This window comes from Martes martes (assembly GCF_963455335.1).
Source record: "Martes martes genome assembly, chromosome: 12".
Lineage (NCBI taxonomy): Eukaryota > Metazoa > Chordata > Mammalia > Carnivora > Mustelidae > Martes > Martes martes.
In genome coordinates, this window is record NC_137900.1 from 19784338 (window position 1) to 19802060 (window position 17723).

General features: G+C 42.0%; 1 protein-coding gene across 3 annotated transcripts in view; it reads left to right on the forward strand.

Annotated features, from left to right (window-relative positions):
- Positions 1-17723, forward strand: part of TLE4 (TLE family member 4, transcriptional corepressor) — a 142893-nt gene that overhangs the window by 19819 nt on the left and 105351 nt on the right. For all 3 annotated transcript variants that reach the window (XM_080820800.1, XM_080820801.1, XM_080820802.1), the window contains exon 5: positions 15658-15720. In XM_080820800.1, coding sequence (XP_080676926.1) covers positions 15658-15720 — 63 coding nt within the window. The remainder of the gene's footprint in view (positions 1-15657; positions 15721-17723) is intronic.

Consider the following 17723-nt stretch of genomic DNA (forward strand, 5'->3'; position numbering starts at 1 on the left):
CTTTTACGTAAGACCTGTATTTGTGCCTTTATTCTCTACCCAGGCGAGGATGGACTTTGCCAGGCAGCTCTTTGCAGACAGTGGATTTAGGAACTTCCCATTTTAAAGAAAGTGTGTGACCTTTGTGTTAGTGTATGGAGAGAGTGTTTCTCTTCATCATTTTTGCTTGATTACTGCCGTTACCTTTATGTAGATAGAATAGTGGGAGTTTGCAGATTATCTGATTTTTGACTTTTTCCTTTTTAAAGTTTTTTAACATTAAAAATAGGTACAGATTCTCTAAATTATTCATCAGCTATGGAAACTGCTCCATTCTTTTTTTTTTTTTTTTTCTGTTTCTTTTTAACTTTTAAATCATTTGGCCAATGACTGTGTTAGGTCAGTGATTCCATATCCTTTTTGTGTTGAGAAATTTTGTGTAAACATGAGTCTGAGTCTGTAATTGTTTTGAGAAACTACTGTATTTAAAAAGAAATAATTTTCCCCATTGTTCATTATGTATGATCTAAATACTGAAATTACAATGGATGCTTCAGCCAATGCAAATTACATATGCAGTTAATTTTCTTCTTTTTTTCCCCTAATGTGGCATATTCTATATTTTAATCTTTTCCCCCTTTAGACACTTGTCTTAAACTGCTGTAGTGGAATGAGAACAGCAATGATAGTAAGGAAGGTTAAGTAAACATGAAATTAAAAAGGCCATAGAGTACATTTTGGTAAACCAAAATATTGCTTGGTGGCATAAAACCACAGATCCATTCCAAAAAGAAAAAAAAAAGAAAAAACTCATGCGGAAATGTGGTTTTGCTGTCTGTCATGCAGTCTGTTTTCAACTGTCAGAAACATAACGTTGCTTTCTGGGGTACTCTTTTTTTTTTTTCCTCAAGTCTGACCACAGCTTTTAATTTCCTTCACTCCACCCACACCTCCCACCACACCTCCATGTATCTAGTGCTAATTTATGGGTGATTTAAATATACTGACATAATCATTGGCCAGCAGAAAGGTCAGCAGTTGTGGCAAAAGTCTTGTCTCAGATGTGCTGGGTGCCAGTTCTGTGCTTTTGGAAAAGTCTATAATCAGAACACAGTGATTGTCCTTGCTTTTGGACTTTTTTTTTTTTTCCCCAAAGATTTTTATTTATTTATTTGACAGAGAGAGGTCACAAGTAGGCAGAGAGGCAGGCAGAGAGAGAGGGAGAAGCAGGCTCCCCGCTGAGCAGAGAGCCCCATGCAGGACTTTATCCGAGGACCCCGGGATCATGACCTGAGTCGAAGGCAGATGCTTAAGGATGGAGCCACCTAGGTGCCCTGGACTTTTAAATTTAAATTGTGATCTTTAAAAGGTGGTTTTGGAATGCTTGGTTTTTTGTTTTTTGTTTTTTTTTGCTAAAAAGGTAATATTAGGAAGAAAAATCATCCATGATCCTTCCACTCTGAGCTAACTGCTGACCTAGGCAGAAGGCCAAGGCTCAGGCCTTACTGTCTCCACCATTTGCACTGTGGCTGATGCAAAATTATGTCTGCCTACCCTCACCGAAAGTACTGGTCAAGGTTCAAAGGGTAATACAAAAATAGACACGCATACGTTTTATTTCTTTTAAAAGTACAAAAGTACAAAACGTATATGTATAGTAAACTGAAACCTTAGATCTTTAAAATTAATTTTGATTTATTTGGTAACTTTATGGTTTATCTCTTTTTGTGGGCAACATAATTGTAAATTTGTCTTCAGGATGTGCTTTTAATTTAGACCCTAACTCCCTGTGTTCTTGGTAAATTATTTAACTTCCCCGAGTCTCAGTTCTCATGCATAACTAGAAAACGAGGGGATAGGACCAGATCAATATGTTTCATAAAATGCTGGTGCCCGAGCCCCAGAACCTGGGACTTGAGCATGGGCATTTTCCTAAACGCTCCAGGGTGATTCTGATGTGCGGCAGGGTCAAGAACCGGTGAGTGAAAGCAGTGCTTCTCACACTTCCGTACGCATACAAATCACTGGGGATCCTGTTAGAATCCAGTGCTCTTTCAGCAGGGTTGGAGTGGTGCCTGCAAGATGATGTCCAGGTGATGCTGACGGTGCTGGTGCACTGACCGCATGTGCAGTAGCGGGGAGCCATAAAATCTTTACAATTTCTTCCGTTTCTTTGTCATTACTTATTGCCGTGATATAGTAGTCGGTATAGTACATGGGGGAGTCCGTGTGCTGCGAGAATCACACCCCCGGGTTAGGATGTCAGGATTGATAGGTAGTGTGGTATCTGTATAACCTTCCCTTGCTTAGATTCCAGACCTGCATCTCTGGAACAGTTCAGCCAAGCGAAGTAGTTTGAATAGCACCTTGCTTCGGGCAGCCTGACTGCATGCCAGCTGGGGGCTGGTGAGCTTGGTACGTTGTTACAGAGAAAAGGAGCACTTTCCAGTTGTCCCTCCTCTGCTCACTGAGAACCCACTGTAACAGGTGCTCATGCTTTCAAATTCTGTCTCCTTTCTTCCCATCCACCAGTGGCTACCCTGCCCAGATTGACCTCTTAGTTCCTGAGCAGTATTTTAGGTAAATGGGAAAAAAAAAAAAAAAATTCGTGAAGTAGTACATTTTGTTCTAACTTGATTTCTCATGTGAGCACATTCGATGCAGAAAATTTATTAAACCTAAGTTTTAAGCAAGCAGAACTCCCAATTTTGAGGTGTACTTTGTTGTGGAAGAAATACAAACATCCTTGAGCGGTAACATTGGCCATGCTCTTCTCTAACCCTATCATTTAGAAATAAAAAAGTACTGTTCATAATTGTAGTCCTTTCCTTTTGTTTGCTGTAGCATGGCATCAGACTAGCAGGCAGCGGGATCTGGTGGGAGGGCCCCCGCTGAGGTCTGAGGTGTCTGCAGACCTGAGTTTTAGGCCTTCAACTGCCCTTAAGCGGTTAAGTATAACTGTGGCCACTTAGCTTCTCCATGTAAAGCAGGCAGGGATCAGAGAATGCTGCGTTTATTAGGGCTGCGTTAGAGAATTTTGTTGCCTTGAAGGAATATACTTACCACCTTTTCTAAAGTCCCAGGCAATAAGAAATTATAGTTTGCAATGTGGGAGTGTTGGTTTCGAGTAGTGTTACTTAGTGTGGTCTGCGGACTGGAGCAGGTCTGCGAGCAGTTTGGCGTAGGTGGGCCTTAACAATAAGGAGCTTCCAGCAGACTGTAAATCACACCCGTTTCTTCATTTGCAGATGTCTTCATTGTTAAAAAACAAAACCAAAGAACCAAAAAACCCCACCTAGCTGAACTGAACAGTAGTTGGTTTAACTCTGGCACGCGACCATTGTCTTCTCGCTGCTGGCCAACAGTTTGAGGATTGGCCGCCCATCAGTAGCCCTGCTGCAGAATATGTAATCAGGCGGTTTATCAGGGTTGTTTTATTAGTTAGGAATAGACAAATAGAGGTTCATAAAATGAAGGTGTAACCTGAAAGATAAAAAAGTAAACTTAGAGGCAAGTTAGGTTAAAGGTAAAAATCAAGTTCACGGTGGTAGGGACATGTGTAAAACAGTAAGTCAAGGCACTTGACACAGATTCACAAGTGGGAAGCTCTTCAGAGTCACTGCGGTTTGTGCACTGGTTAGTGCAAAACTCATTTAAATTCTTCTGGAGTACTTCTGAATTCTTGTCTTAGAATTTGTGTTTTTCCTTTTCATCATCTATCACTGATGGAAAGAACGCATTTCTGTAAATCTCATATAACTGTTTTCTGTAGTCTTAAATTACAAGAAGCTTTGAAATTAAGCGTGACTTCCCCTCCACCTCCCCTCCTCTCCCCACAGCCCGCTATTCTTTGCTCTTTAATACTGTATATAAAATTTACTGCATCCAGGGCAAGTATCTGTTTACCAAGAAAAGAGGAAGAGAGATCCTTTGCCAGTGGCAAAATGTAAATACTAGAATGTCTTTTCTGGGTCATAGTGCAAAAAAGTGGAGAAACAGCACATTTTCTGGGGCTGGGCTTGTGACTCGTTCCTCTTCCCAATGGGGAAGCACTGTCCTCCATTATCACTGTGCCAGCGAGTCTGCCCACCTTCCCCCCACCCCATCCCCTTTAGATGCGCAGCCCTTCCCTGGTGTAATATAAATTAGTGAGGGATGCCTTCTTAATTGAGAGACAGGAAGAGCCTAAGCTTGAATCGATACCTAACAATACAGCTACTCAATTTGTAGCACTATCTTATCTCAGTTCTGTCTTAGAACATAACTACTTACCTTAAGGGATTCTTTCATAAGTGTATCCTCATAAATATTTCTGCCAAGCAGATATGGGGCAGCTAGTATTCTTCCCATTTCATGGGTGTAGAAATGGAGTCCCAAATCACTTAGGGGTTTGCTTAAAGTCATGGTTCAGCTGGACTAGTAAATAGAGTCATCCTGGGATTTGGCACTCCGCAGTTGTATCGTTCTCAATATCTGGTGTGCTTTCTGGAATGTTTCATCATCTGAGTTCAGCTTTTTCCCTTTGCCTTACATAACTGCCCCCTACAGCACACCTTGAAACTAACCTTGTGACTTCCCTATCCTAATGACTGGTAGCACCATACCCAGGTTTTACATGTTGGGATCATGGGTTCTTACTTCTCATCTCCAGATTTTAGGGAGGTCACAATGTGCTGCTGGTTTTCCCTGTGCAGAGTATCTCCTTTGCTTGCCCTCTCTGTCACCAAGCCTTATGTGGGCTTGGGGAGCACAGGGAACACTTTGGTATCTGTCCATATTGGGTCATTCGTTAGGGGTCCTTCTCCCCTCCTGAAAGTCCAGCCAGAATTCCCTTCATGGCTCTCTCCGCTTCTTTGCTCATTTTACCCTTTACCTTGATGGTGACCTTGTCTGCTCCGTTTGATAGATGGATCCCAAATTTTTTCTAGAGCCTGGATCTCTCCTCTGAGACTGTCCTATGAAACCGAGTCCTCATTTCCATTCAGTGCCTCAAAAGTACTTAAACTCTCAGTGTCCCCAGATGACATCATCCTCCACAAGCCTGCTTGTGGTCCAGTGATCTCTATCTCAGGAAATGCCAGAACCATCTACCCAGTTTCCCAGGCCGGAGACCTGGAGGCAGGTGATGATTGCCTTGCCTTCTTACTCATTAGCCACACCCAGTCGGTCATCTGGTCTCTTGGAATCTACTCCCAGTTACTCCCGCATCTATTTATTTCTCCAGCTATCTGAGCATGGTGAATTACTTGACCCAGGTTCTTCTTTGGCTTTATCTGTAAAATGAGGGCAGAGTAATTCTCATAGAATTGTTCTGCACTGAAGTGAAATATCTGGTACGGGGGAAATTCCATGAACATTAGGATGATGACAGTGCTCGTGACCATGATTGGCACATTTAGCCGCCTTACGTATTTAAGATGACTTTCACAGTGGTCCAGCCTGAGTGGAGATAATACCAGTACCCCGGGCTGTTGTGGATCTGCATCGTCAGCCTCATCTTGTGCTGCTGCTGCCCCCTTTCTTTCACCTGTCCTGTTTGTTGAATAGGAATGTCCCACGTCGATGCAGAAGTCTGATCCGTTTTGGAATGTTCTTGCCCTTATCCCAGCTCCTCTCCCCTTTGTCTGTAAGACTCACTTCACCCACAGTTACTCAGGGAACCAGAGTCCTCTGTTAAGCATTTTAAATACCATGCATTTTGTATTTTTTTTTTCCGTGTCTGTTTCCTTTGCTAGATTATGGGCTCTATAAATCCTGTCTTGTTCTGCTACTCCGTTTTTCAGACTATGACACAGTGCCTGGCAGGATAGGAGACCATTATTGGAAACTGGAATTAATATGGCTCACATGTACCTCCCCAAAGCCTCCGTGAAGACTTCAGCCAGAAGGGGTTTCATCCACCCTCACCCCCATTTCTAGGGCTCTTCTGTGTACCACCTAGGCCCCATATGCTGTCTGTTACTGTGTTTATTTGCATTTGGTCTTTGTACTAGATTATAAACACTTTAGAGTCCAGATCAATCCTGCACTCAACTGCCGTTCCCACCATAGCTGCTGGCTTAGAGTAGGAGTGAGTGAATGAGCTGGTATCTGAAAATGTCTTGTTGAATTCCCCAAGTTTGTAGCGCTATGGGATTTCATACTGTTCCTGTTCTGAAGTTATCTTTCATCCTCCATCTTTCCTTTTGTGATATGTTTCGTGGTTATAAATCTCTTCACCACCGTTCAAATATTATCAAGAAGGGGGTGGAGGGCTGAAATGTGCTAGAGTGTCTTGACCTCCTGTCTGGTATTTATTATAGCTTTCCTAGGAATCGTCCTTGATAGGTCCTTGCTGCCTTGCAAATAAAGTTCAGGCTCTTCAGTGTGGCATTCAGGACCTTGCACAGGCTGACCCTGGGAGCCCTTTCTGTCCTTATTTTCCACTCCCTTTTTTATTGCACACGTCCTGTACTCTAGCTTAATGGTTTTCAATTCTGCCATTAGAATCACCTGGGGAGCTTTAAAATAATACACTGAGGCATGGGTTCTGCCCTCCAGGAGTGAGTTCATTGGTCTGTGGTGAAGCCTGGGCGTTGGTGTTTGTGAAAAGATCCACCGGTGGTGCTGGTGTAAAGCCAGGCCTGGAAACCATCGACTAGCTCAGCGTTGGCCACAAAATGTGATCTGCTCTAAGAGCTTTGCGAAGAAAGGGTTCCGCAGTCAATTTGGATTGGTACCGCCTTTTCTGTGCACCTTTCCACGTATTTGTAACTAGCGCTATCAAATGAAAAGTCTGAGGTGTCCAATAGCAAAGGAACCTGCTTAACTCTGTTTAAGCCCGGGGAGGTCATCTGGTCAGGGAGCCCTTTGCGTGTATAAATACTTGTTAACAACATCTGCAAAATAAACGCTGTGTAGAAGCTGCTCTGGGGGATGCTGCTTCCGGCCTTATCTCAGCTTTTAAGTCAGTTCTTTATGTGCTCTTCTTTAATCACCTCTTCCAAATCAGACCCATGCCTCAGCCTTGTCTCTCAGAACCCCCATTTTACCTTCTTAAGCACTTCCCACATCTGAACTTCCTCTGCATCTACCTGTCTGTTCGCTTCTGGCTCCCACCCCTGCAGTGTGCGCTCCACGACAGCGGGGACTTCTCTGTCTTGTTCACCCCTGTGTCTCAGCACCTAAAGTAGGCCTGGCAAATAGTAGGTGCTTAGTAAATATTTGTTGAGTGGACAGAAAGGCAGCCATACACTTGTGGTTTGGGCTTTTTCTAAGGTACACATTTAAATATTTAAACTGCCTGCACAATTTAATTAAAAGCAGCTTGAAATACTTTTGAACGGTATGTAGAAGTACAGGAACAAAAGGGGATGATAGTAGTTTCTTAAACATTTAATTTTCTCAACCTCTCTCGTAGAATATTAAAGAAAGAAAAAGCAAAAGTAGATATGAGCCTGACTGTAGAGATAATGCTATTTTTCTGACTATAGAGAGGTGTGGGACTGTGGTGTGGGACTTCTTTTTTCTTTTTTAAATTTTTAACCAGCCTGTTACAGGTGGCTTCTCCCAGCCTGAGGGAGTCCCACCTCTGTGAATCATGAAGAGAGTTTGGGTGAGGCATCATTGAGTGATGGCGGACGTTTGTTTGGGATACGCTGCACCAAGGACAACAACACACAAAACCCGTCAGGAATTAGTACCTTCCGTGGAAAAACATCCCCCTACAGTGAGAGTATTCAAACAGGTTTGTACGGGATGGTAGGGAGGGGATTGGCGTATGTGAATCTACGCACGGACCCCAGCAGTTTCTGGCCTTTGTTTGGGAGGGAATGGAATAGCGTGTTCTCTGTAGGGGTCCTCATGCTGCCTCTGTGTCCCTGGCTCCCGAAGCGTGGCTCCTGACTGTCCCAAGTTCTGAGTGGGATTGGCACGGGGAACTGCCCTGCACGTGCGTTGGTTTGTGTGTGACCCACTGTGCCTCGAATTACCAGGAACTGCTCTTTGTACTTCTGGTTGAGAGCGTGGATGCCAGTGCATGACTCAGGCCGGCCCTTCCTTGGGCTGTGAGCTGCATCACCCCGCTTTACTCTGGAGATACCCTCGTGGAGATTTATCTTGATGCAGCATATGAGGCGCTCCCCCGTGGTGCTCTCTAACAAATACCCCAGTTCTGGTGGGGGAGGGGATCTGCCGTCCGGTGTGAGTAACCTAAGGAGGGAGGTGGAGTGGCATCTCCTTTTATCCTATTTCTAAACTATCTTTTAAAACACATGTCCTGCCAAGGTTTCAGAATGGAAGTTGTAGTCATTTACTTTAGCAGTCAGGAATTGTCCAGAGTGAATTTGCATTTCCTTTTGTTGCCCCCTGTGATTACTTATTATTCTTTTTGAGCAGCATGGCATCCTAAATGCCAGAAAAGATGTGCCTTGGGAAGGTAAACAAACCAAGTCAGAGTATAAGCAGGTCTTCCAGATGAATATTCCTTTAGGGTTGAAGTGCTCTAACTCTTCCCAAACAATTTTAGCGTGCTTGCAAGAGATTTTAGGAGATTCCTACCACCTAAGTGAACTGCAGTTGCTTCTGTTCATTCAACAAATATTTTTGAGCATCTTCTACTAACCATACGGGGGCGGGGTCTGTAGACAGAGATCTCTGCCTTCACTGAGCCTGCATTCTGTAGAACCTTGCCACCCAGGGTGCTGTCTGTAGACCCATGGCGTCTGTGTCACCTTGGAGTTTGTTAGAAGCTAAGATTGTTGGGCCCCACTTTAGGCAGAGATTTTAACAAGATTCCTGGGTGATGAGTACGCACATTCAAGTTTGAGAAGCACTATTCTCGTTCATGTAAACAGAAGCACGTGAGATGCTTTCAGACATTACAGACGCTGTGGAGAAAGGACTGTACGGGGCCAGAGAATGACTGGGAGAAGGAGTCACAGGATGGCGAGTGGAGTGAGTAGGCAGTGAGCCTTGGGAAGATCAGGCACAGGGACTCTCCCTCATCCTTTCATTCTTTATTCACCCCCATTTTTTGGGTGCTTTCCCCCTTTCTGCTCGAGGCCAGGTGGGGACCCACGGAGTCACTTGCCTGCTCTGCCTGGACCCGGTTGGTAGTGGGAGCATTTGGCAGAGCAGCATGAGTTCAAGCAGAAGAGGAGCATGACTTTGGTTTTGATAGGATCTGGCTACTTACCAGAGTGAGAAAACCATTTGAGGGGATGAAGGATATCTTGACAGTGATGACTTTGAAGACTTGAAATTTTATACTATAGTGACGGGGAAGGGGAGACCTTGGCAGAGGCCAAGGGGAGGCCTTGCTAGAATTGAAAGGATGAGAGAAAAGGAAATGCTGAGGAATGTGGATAGAGACATAGGTTTTCCAGTAAATAGAGAGAAGAGGAAAACAGACAAGGAAGTCTTTAGCCTAAAGTAAGAGGATAGACTGAAAAATAGAGCATGGCTGTCAGTGTAGAGAATGCGGTTTATTGCTTTTCTTGGAGGTAGGTTTCCTTGATGAGCTTATAAGGACCATTTGTGTTTTTATTTGTCTTACTGTCTTTTTCCCAATTTCCAGAGTTCCTCTGTCTTTAGGTATTTCTTACATATAGTTTAATCACATGGATTATGTTGGGAAAAATTAAGGTAGATGATCATCACCTGCTGTGGGTGATGAATATTTGCTCCCTCTACTATTGCTAAGAATGAAAATGCTTAATTGTAAGTCAGCATCCCAAGGCACCTGTACACTTCCGTCGATAGGAAAGAGTGAGGTGAAGACAGCTGGAGAGATTGCTTGATGGATTCAGAGACAGGGAGAGAGAAGAGAAATCAGACAGTAGCTAGCAGGCCTTGCTGTGTGACACACTGGCCAGAGGAGATGAGCATTTGCATGGGTGTCTTAGGACTCAGAGTAGTCAGGTTCTCTGACCAGCTCAACCTTGTTGGGCGAAAGCTGACCTCAAGCTCACCAGAGAAAGTCATTTTCTTTCCCTACTCCTGACATCCCACTTTTCCCTCCCATCTTTTCCCCCCATTCTCCCTGCCACTCCCCTCTGGTCGAGCTGAGTATAATCATGATAACATTGGTTACAGTGTTTCTCAGACTTGAAAACTGAAATGATTTGACCTCGTGGGAGTAATTGGATGTCTGGCACAATGATCGTCATTCTTAACCTTGATAATATATCACCCTCAACATTTAGAGCTGTTTTTAAACACTATAACCAGAGCCTGGAAGGTATGGTAAGGGTAATAGGCATCTGTCGGGGATTTCCCTTAAAGACCTTGGAGAGCTCAAGAGATGAGAGGAAAGGGCACTTTTTTCTAATTGTGGCAAAAATGCTTCAGTAAAATGCAGCTTTACCGTGGGGATAGATTGGAATAGTTTCATGAAATGTAGATGTATCGTGATACTCTTAAGGAAGGGCATTGCCCTGCGTACTCTTGAGCTAGCATCACAAATCGTAGCACCTGTATTTCTTTAGGACAGACAAATGGTGTACTTCAGGGTCTGCAGTGAACTGAACTACGGACTGGGTACTTAATGGCATACTTTGCACTCAGTAAATTAGCATAGATAGGAGTTCAAAACACAAAACAGATTGACATTGCTTTGAGGTGTTACTGTTGATAGAATCATTGCTTTAGTTCAACTCCCTGAAGGAGGTGGGATTGGGGTGCTGACTAAAAATTGGTTCATATCGTTCAAGGTGAGACTAACTGAGTATTCCTAGGTGGTACCTCTTTCTTATTAGAGGGAAGTGGGATCATGAGAGCTTTTAAAAGCCCCCCCCCCCAAAAAAAAAGTCTTAGTTGTTTGAATTAAGTCCCTTATGGAAACTGATAGATGTTTTATCAAATTGATTCTCACAATGCTATCACTTCATTTTTGCTTTATTAAGCAATATAAAATATTTTGTGCAAAATAAGTACCTGAACCAAAATAAAACATAGGCATCTGGTTTACCAGCTTGCCAGCAGTGTTGACTGTACCTTTCATCTAAATCTCTATGCCTTATTCCAGTTCGGCTCTTTTTAAATTTTTTTAATACAAAAATTAGTTTTATCCATTATAGTGGGAATTGTAGTAAAGTTGAATTTTGATGACAAGATAAAAACTGAGTTGTCAGTTTCAAGAAATATTACTACTTGAATATTCTTCCTTAGGTTGAGCCTGGATTTTTAAGAAGTCGGAAAGAATTTCTCATTAGTCCTCTGACTTTTTAATCTAGGAGCAAGCAGGATCAGTTCCAGAAGCTAGGCCATTTCTTAGAAAATTTGGAATGGATAAGTGAACAAATGAAGATAATTTATTTTTGATTGAAATAAAAAATTACAGTTGTATAGAGGTAAAAGAAGGGTGAGGGAGAGAGTTGCAGAATTTATTTGTACTTATTCCAAAAAGGATTTCAGGTAGAATAAGGAGAAATTTCTCTTCACCTTTTTGAAGTGTTTTATATAATTGGTGAATGTATGTTCTTGATAAATGCTTAATAAGATAGAGTCTCTCTTAAAACCGTTTTTGGCAAAGAAACTGCTGTAGAAAGCAAATTAATTGTGAAATGTTATTCTTCAAGAATGTTTTTCTGAAACTATAATTGTTTGTGTTTTGTTGTTGTTGTTTTCTGGTTGGCTGCTAAAATGGTGTCCTAATTTGTTTTTCTGTTTTATTTCAACAATATTGTTTAGTAGGTTGCTCCTGTTTTGATGAGAGACTAGAACTCCAAGAAATATTTTTTAAACCAATAATTGCTTTTGATACATCTCTTTGATTACTAAAATAAAGTTATCTGTGCTTTCTCTCAAGTTTATTATGTCATAAAAATAAAATTTGTTTAATTTTTTTAAGGAAATCATAGGCGGAAGTAATCTAAATAAAAATTAGGTTTTTATTATATTACAACTATTTGAGGGGATGTAATTTAATTCAAGTGTAGGCTTAACCAGGTTTTTGTCTTACTTAAATGACTAATGTAATTTGTTATAAGTGATAAAGAAAATATGTATTTGATACTGTGTTCTTCAGTATTTGTTACTTTTTTAATCTAATGGTTGAATTGTGGCATTCTTTTCAGTGCATGATGTTGCTTTCCCATGATGCAAGGGAGTTAAAACATTTTCCAATAGTTCTTGAGTTGGAGTGTGAAGAAAAAAGTGGTGAAAACTTCTTCCTTGTGTTTTTGTGTTCCATTACCAATTGTTTAGGCCACTGGCCATCTCCATTTTGGAGGTGTTAGCTTGTCAGCATTTCTGTGCCAAGTGTTGAGTGCATAGCCAAGGTGTTTTCATAGAATGCCTTTTTCTAAAATATTTTGCCCAGTTTGGGGTGTGTGTGTGTGTGTGTGTGTGTGTGTGTGTGTGTATGTGTATGTGTAGGGATGGTCATTTATTGGTTCTTTTCATCGGAGGGTGGCATAAAGGTGGGAAATTACAGGAGGAGGAAATAGAGTATTAGTGAAATGAGGGTAGGAAAATACTATGTGTGAAACTTATTTTTAAATGACTGTCTTCATGGGTAGAGGAAGACAATCAAAATCTCAAAAATTGTTAATGGATTCGACAAACAGCAGCTATAAAAACAAATTACTTTGTTATGATTTGGCATGAACAATTGTCCTTTTATTGGGGCCGTTAATGCTATTTTGGAATATCGTGGGCATCTAAAGACAATAGTCTAGCAGCGTCTGTAAAGCCTCGAATACCACAATAACATCCAGCAGCCCTAACAGCAGTATTTCAGAATCTTGGCCTGTTTAAATGGGCTATCTGTGAACGTACTTGCTCAGGGATGCATGAGCCACATCACCTATAAATTTGATTGGAAGCTACAGCGCTGGCATAGGCTGATGGATAGCAGATTAGAGCCCTGATTAACCATGTGATTCGAAGACTGGGAATATATTGTCTAAGCAAGATTCATCAGACGCAATCAGAATTTCAAGTGGTCAGATGAAATTCAAATGTGTATTGTGGCTTTTCTTCCCCTAGTGCTTTTCCTCCTAGGTTGCCTTTTTTTCCCCCTCTCTTTCCCCAAAGCTGAAAAATACTTCTTTGATGAATCTGCTCCTTACCCTAAAGCTGTCTGTCTGTTATTCATCAGAAAGCAGGTCGCAGTTCAGTGAGCAGAAGAAAAGATTTTAATAGAAGCTGTGCCAAGGGCTGTAATGCATCATTTTAGGGCCCTAATTACATTACAATGACAAATATCAATGGTGACAACAGCAATAACCTACATCCTTTAATGGCTGTGCTGGAAAAGGAGTTTGGGCCCCACGCCATTAGATTAGACTCAGTTTCAAAACATAGGCCATTAGAAGTGTGTGTCCACAGTATTATTGGCTGATCACTGAAGCCCAGTGGAAAGGCCTGTAAATAAATGATGCCTCCCTAAAGCTGGGTCCTGTGGGACAAAAGAGGCAAAATTAGTTGACCATGGAAGCAGCAGTGTTTCCGAGGCAACTTTAGCTTTCAAAGTGAGGAATGACCTGCTTAATTTTATGAAATCACACACACATTCCACCCCCCTGCCGCCAATTAGCCTGACCATGAAAAATCCATTGGCATGACAACTTAAAGAAATTAAGAAGTCTTTTAAACAAAAGGAGACCTAGAAAGAAAAAGTTTGCAAGACCCTCCCCTTTTCTCTGTTATGTGTGTTAATATACGTGAATAAATAAATCAACTTTTCTACATTTATTTTTAAGAAAATGCAGATTTTTTTTTCCACAGTTGCTCAGACTTAAAATAGCCTAGGTCCCAAATTGAAGAGGGCAAATAAATACCTCTTGGTCTTTTATTTTGCCTGATGAGTAAGTTTCCTTAGAGTAGTTTTTATTGCCTAGATTATGTAGGCAAACTAAAGAACTCAGTTTTCTTATGTGCCCACACATTTTTAAACCCTCCTAGCAAGGGACTATTTTATTTATGTAAACAACATAATGAGGAAAATATGCTTGGCAGATGGTTCTAAGCATTAGAATCATCAGTTTGGTCTGCCCCAAAGTGTCTCATTATCTTTTATTCTCTCCCCCTCCATCTCTCCCTACAAAAAGCTTAACAACCAAATGCCTTTGAGATGCAGTGCTTTTGGTCTGGTGAATGCTACTCTATTTTCTCGGCTCACACTGGAATTTCACCCATAACCACTGTGGTATGTCCGTCCAGGTGGAGAGTGGTTCCGTGATTCCCATTGCAGCTTTTCATGGTGGTTTAAGCATTCTTAAAGGATAGCTAAATGCTCCATGGGGCCAGTGCAGTAAATTAAATGGGGTCAGCACAGTTGGGTCCTTATTCACTGCTGTGTTACTGGTGCTGGGTTTTTGTCCATCCTGTTAGGAATGCAGGCTGGGTGGGAAAGCCTGGGTTTGAAACTTCCTTCATGGTGAATTTGTGTTTTCTCTTGGCTGGCGAAGTTTTTTAAGGTGCTGGCATTTAAAAGATTGCATAGCCGCAAAGTCAAAAGGGTGGCTGATGAAAGAAGGAAACCTAGATTGCATGAGGAGAGTGTCGCTGTCACTCTGGTAATGACTTAGCAAGAAAAAGAGCATTTTTGTCCTCTTATAAAATGAGAAACTGACCCTGGATGGAATTTATTTTAAGAATGTCTCTGGAAAAGTAATTGCTTTACATTTTCTGCCTCTCAACACTTCTTGCCTGTCCTTCAACCCACCCCATCATTTAAAATATAAGCTATTTTGCATGTATGTGTATCAAAAAACCATGTGTTTACATGTCCCCATCCTGAAGTATATAAGGAGCCATCCGATAATACAAATTAAGATGAACACCAGTGAAGCTCTGGGTAGATTTTTAAAGAAAAGTTAGTGGCAGCACTTCTTTCTTTCTCTTTTTCTTTTTCTCTCTCTCTCTCTCTTTCTTTCTAAATTTCTTTCTTCCTAACTTTCTTTCTTTCACTCACTGTAGCATCCTATTGATAGAAAATTTCTATACTTAACAGAAATTATTAGGGAATAAATTCTGTATTATCTGATGTTGCTGGGACTTTGCAGATCTGTAGTCCAAGAATAAGTAATGTTCCCAAGGTTAGTTTCTGTATATATACACATCCCTTTCTGCTAAGTATAGGGAAATTTTACCATGGTCTACCTCTGCACAGTGAAAACCCTGGTGAGACACATTTGGAAATTTTCATGATTGAAGAAAACATGCTGTTCCCTATCAGTTTATAACTTTAGGATCTGAGTTAATCATCTTACTTGTGTCGGTTGGGTACTCTTCTTTTGGGAAGTTGGGGACTTTAAGCAAAGGCCACAAATGAAGAAATCCAATGAGTTGCTGAGAGAAACTGGGATGGTAGGATGAATGTATCTTTACTGTTAAAACTCTGGAAAACTCAAGGTTTTATGAAAAACCATATTAGAATGAACAAGGGTCCTGTTGAAGGCTTTTGAAAACTGACTTCCAGTCATGAAAATTAAATTCCTTTTTATGTTGTCCTGGTGCTTGAAGGTTGGCTTTTTAAGATGAATGCCGGTTAATAAATTGTGCTATTAATGTGGCACTGTTGTCACTGCCTCCTTTTAATGGGCTTGCTGATGAGAGTTCTCCTCTTCCTTAGGAAGTACGCCAGCCAGAATATAAAGTGTGTTTTAATATCATTCTGTTAATATTTTGGGAATTTGTAACCAGCTGACTGTTCTCTTTATTGCTTTCCTTTCCTTTTTTTTTTAAATGCAGGCAGAGATTGTCAAGAGGCTGAACGCTATCTGTGCACAAGTCATTCCCTTCCTGTCCCAAGAGGTAAGGCAGTTGGTTTGAGACACTGGGCTAGAAGGTGCCGTTTTAGTGGTTTTGCAGAAGAAGGATTGTGGAACTGACTCTCTGGCCATGTCAGTCTCTTGGTGTTTGTATGGCACATTTCTAAGATACAGTGTTCACATTCCAACTTCTACACCTTATTAACATTCAGTGGAGTATAATTGTGTTCATATAATGGAACATTTTCTAACGTATGAAGCAAAATTCAATTGTTAAAATATCTTGCTGTTATTGGACGATGTAGTGTTGTTGCTCAGAATTATGACTGTTTTCCATGATGGTCTCTCATAGGGTGGATTGAAATGTTGCCCAGAAGGGTTTGTTACACGCTTTGGTCACTGGGCATTAAGAGTTGCCAGAAAGACACATCCATAGAAAGTGCTTTACATAGTAAACAAACTAAGGTAACTTTTGGCTAGCTGCTTTAAAAAAGTTACTTACTACCTGATGAAATCTTAACACTGTGCCTGCACTTGGAAAAAGGCAGGATGGACTCTGTGGGCTCGGCGCTCTGAGTACCACAGACCTCGTGCCTCTCTCGCTCACCAGCGGCAGAAGCATACGCTGTCTGCAGACACACGCTCGCGTTGGAATGAGAAGGTGCATTTCTCGGGGATGGTGGCGTCCTTGTGACTTTTCTGGCCTCCTTTTGTTTGCTTGCTTGCTTTTGGTAGTTGCAAAGTTTAGGTGAAAGTGCTTCTGGATTACTGAATCTGTCATTTGCTCAGGTAAGAGCACCTGTGAGAAGGCAAGAAGCTAGCTAATGGAAATAGCGGTGTGTCTCGGCCACCGAGCTTTGTGTTGTGGGCTAGAAGGCACCGAGGCACTTTCCTCCTACCCTTCACTTCTGTAGGTATGTTGTGGCGTTGCTTTCCAGGAGAGCTGCCCATCTGCCTGCCTGCCAGTGGGCATGTACTGATGTGAGCCTGCGGCGGGTGTTTTGAGCATGGGTGTATATTATAGATAATGTGAATTCCTATGTAAATTCTCATTTGGTTTGAACTCGGTTGGATCTCAGTAACCATGGGTACCTTTCATCAGGTAAATATCCCACAGAGTACTCATATTCACGAACCATGGATCTGAGTTAACATCCTTAATTCAAATGTTCTTCTGGACCACAAACAACAATGGAGGAATTGTCTTTCTCGTCCTTTAGCTGTGACCACAAAACCACTACCCACTATATCCCCATTTGCCTATTTCTGCTCAGGATTTGCTTGTGACTAGATTGGGTGGAGTTAAGAGGCCTGTTCGCATTTCTTTAGGAAGCCTGGCCGCGCTTGCCCAATGCAGACCAGTGTGTTTCTTAGTTGAAGCGGCTCTGCTTTATGGAGCTGGAGGATGGGGAGAATGTGTGTGCAACCCACAGAGCTGTAACCGTGTGAGGTGTTATACCCCAGGTGGAGGGAAGAGTTTGAACTATCCCTGGGGTGGTATGACACTTGGGGCCTTTGCAAGCACAGACCCCCTATCTGTAATTACTGGTAGATCTTATGCCCATGGCATTTTTGCAGAATCTGTGGGGTTATATGCCGAAGGGGAAGGAGGTCTTGGGGGTGCTGGTGGAGCTGATCTGCAAATAGGTTGTTTCCCCACCTGAGTTGTGTTGTTTGGGCTAGGAGGCCCATTAGGAGGAGAATGTGTAATGGTAGTGGTGCCGAGCAAGACCGGACTGGAATGAATTGGCTAAGGAAGTAGTTGTACCCCACAGAGGAAAGCCACAGGGAGATACTCGCAACTCCTTTTCTCTGCTTGAGGCTGGGAAGACAGCATCACGATCTCACCACTTACTGTTGATTTCCCCAATACTTTTGACATTTCTTGGTTAAAATCCTTGATTTGTGTGTAATGAATGACCTGTGTCATAGTTTTCTAAATCCTAAATCTGTGTATGTCTTTTCTTCTGCTTACTTTGGATTTAATTGGCTCTTCTTTTTTCAGTTTCTTAAGGTGTGCGTCTCTCTTTTAATGTGTGGGCCACA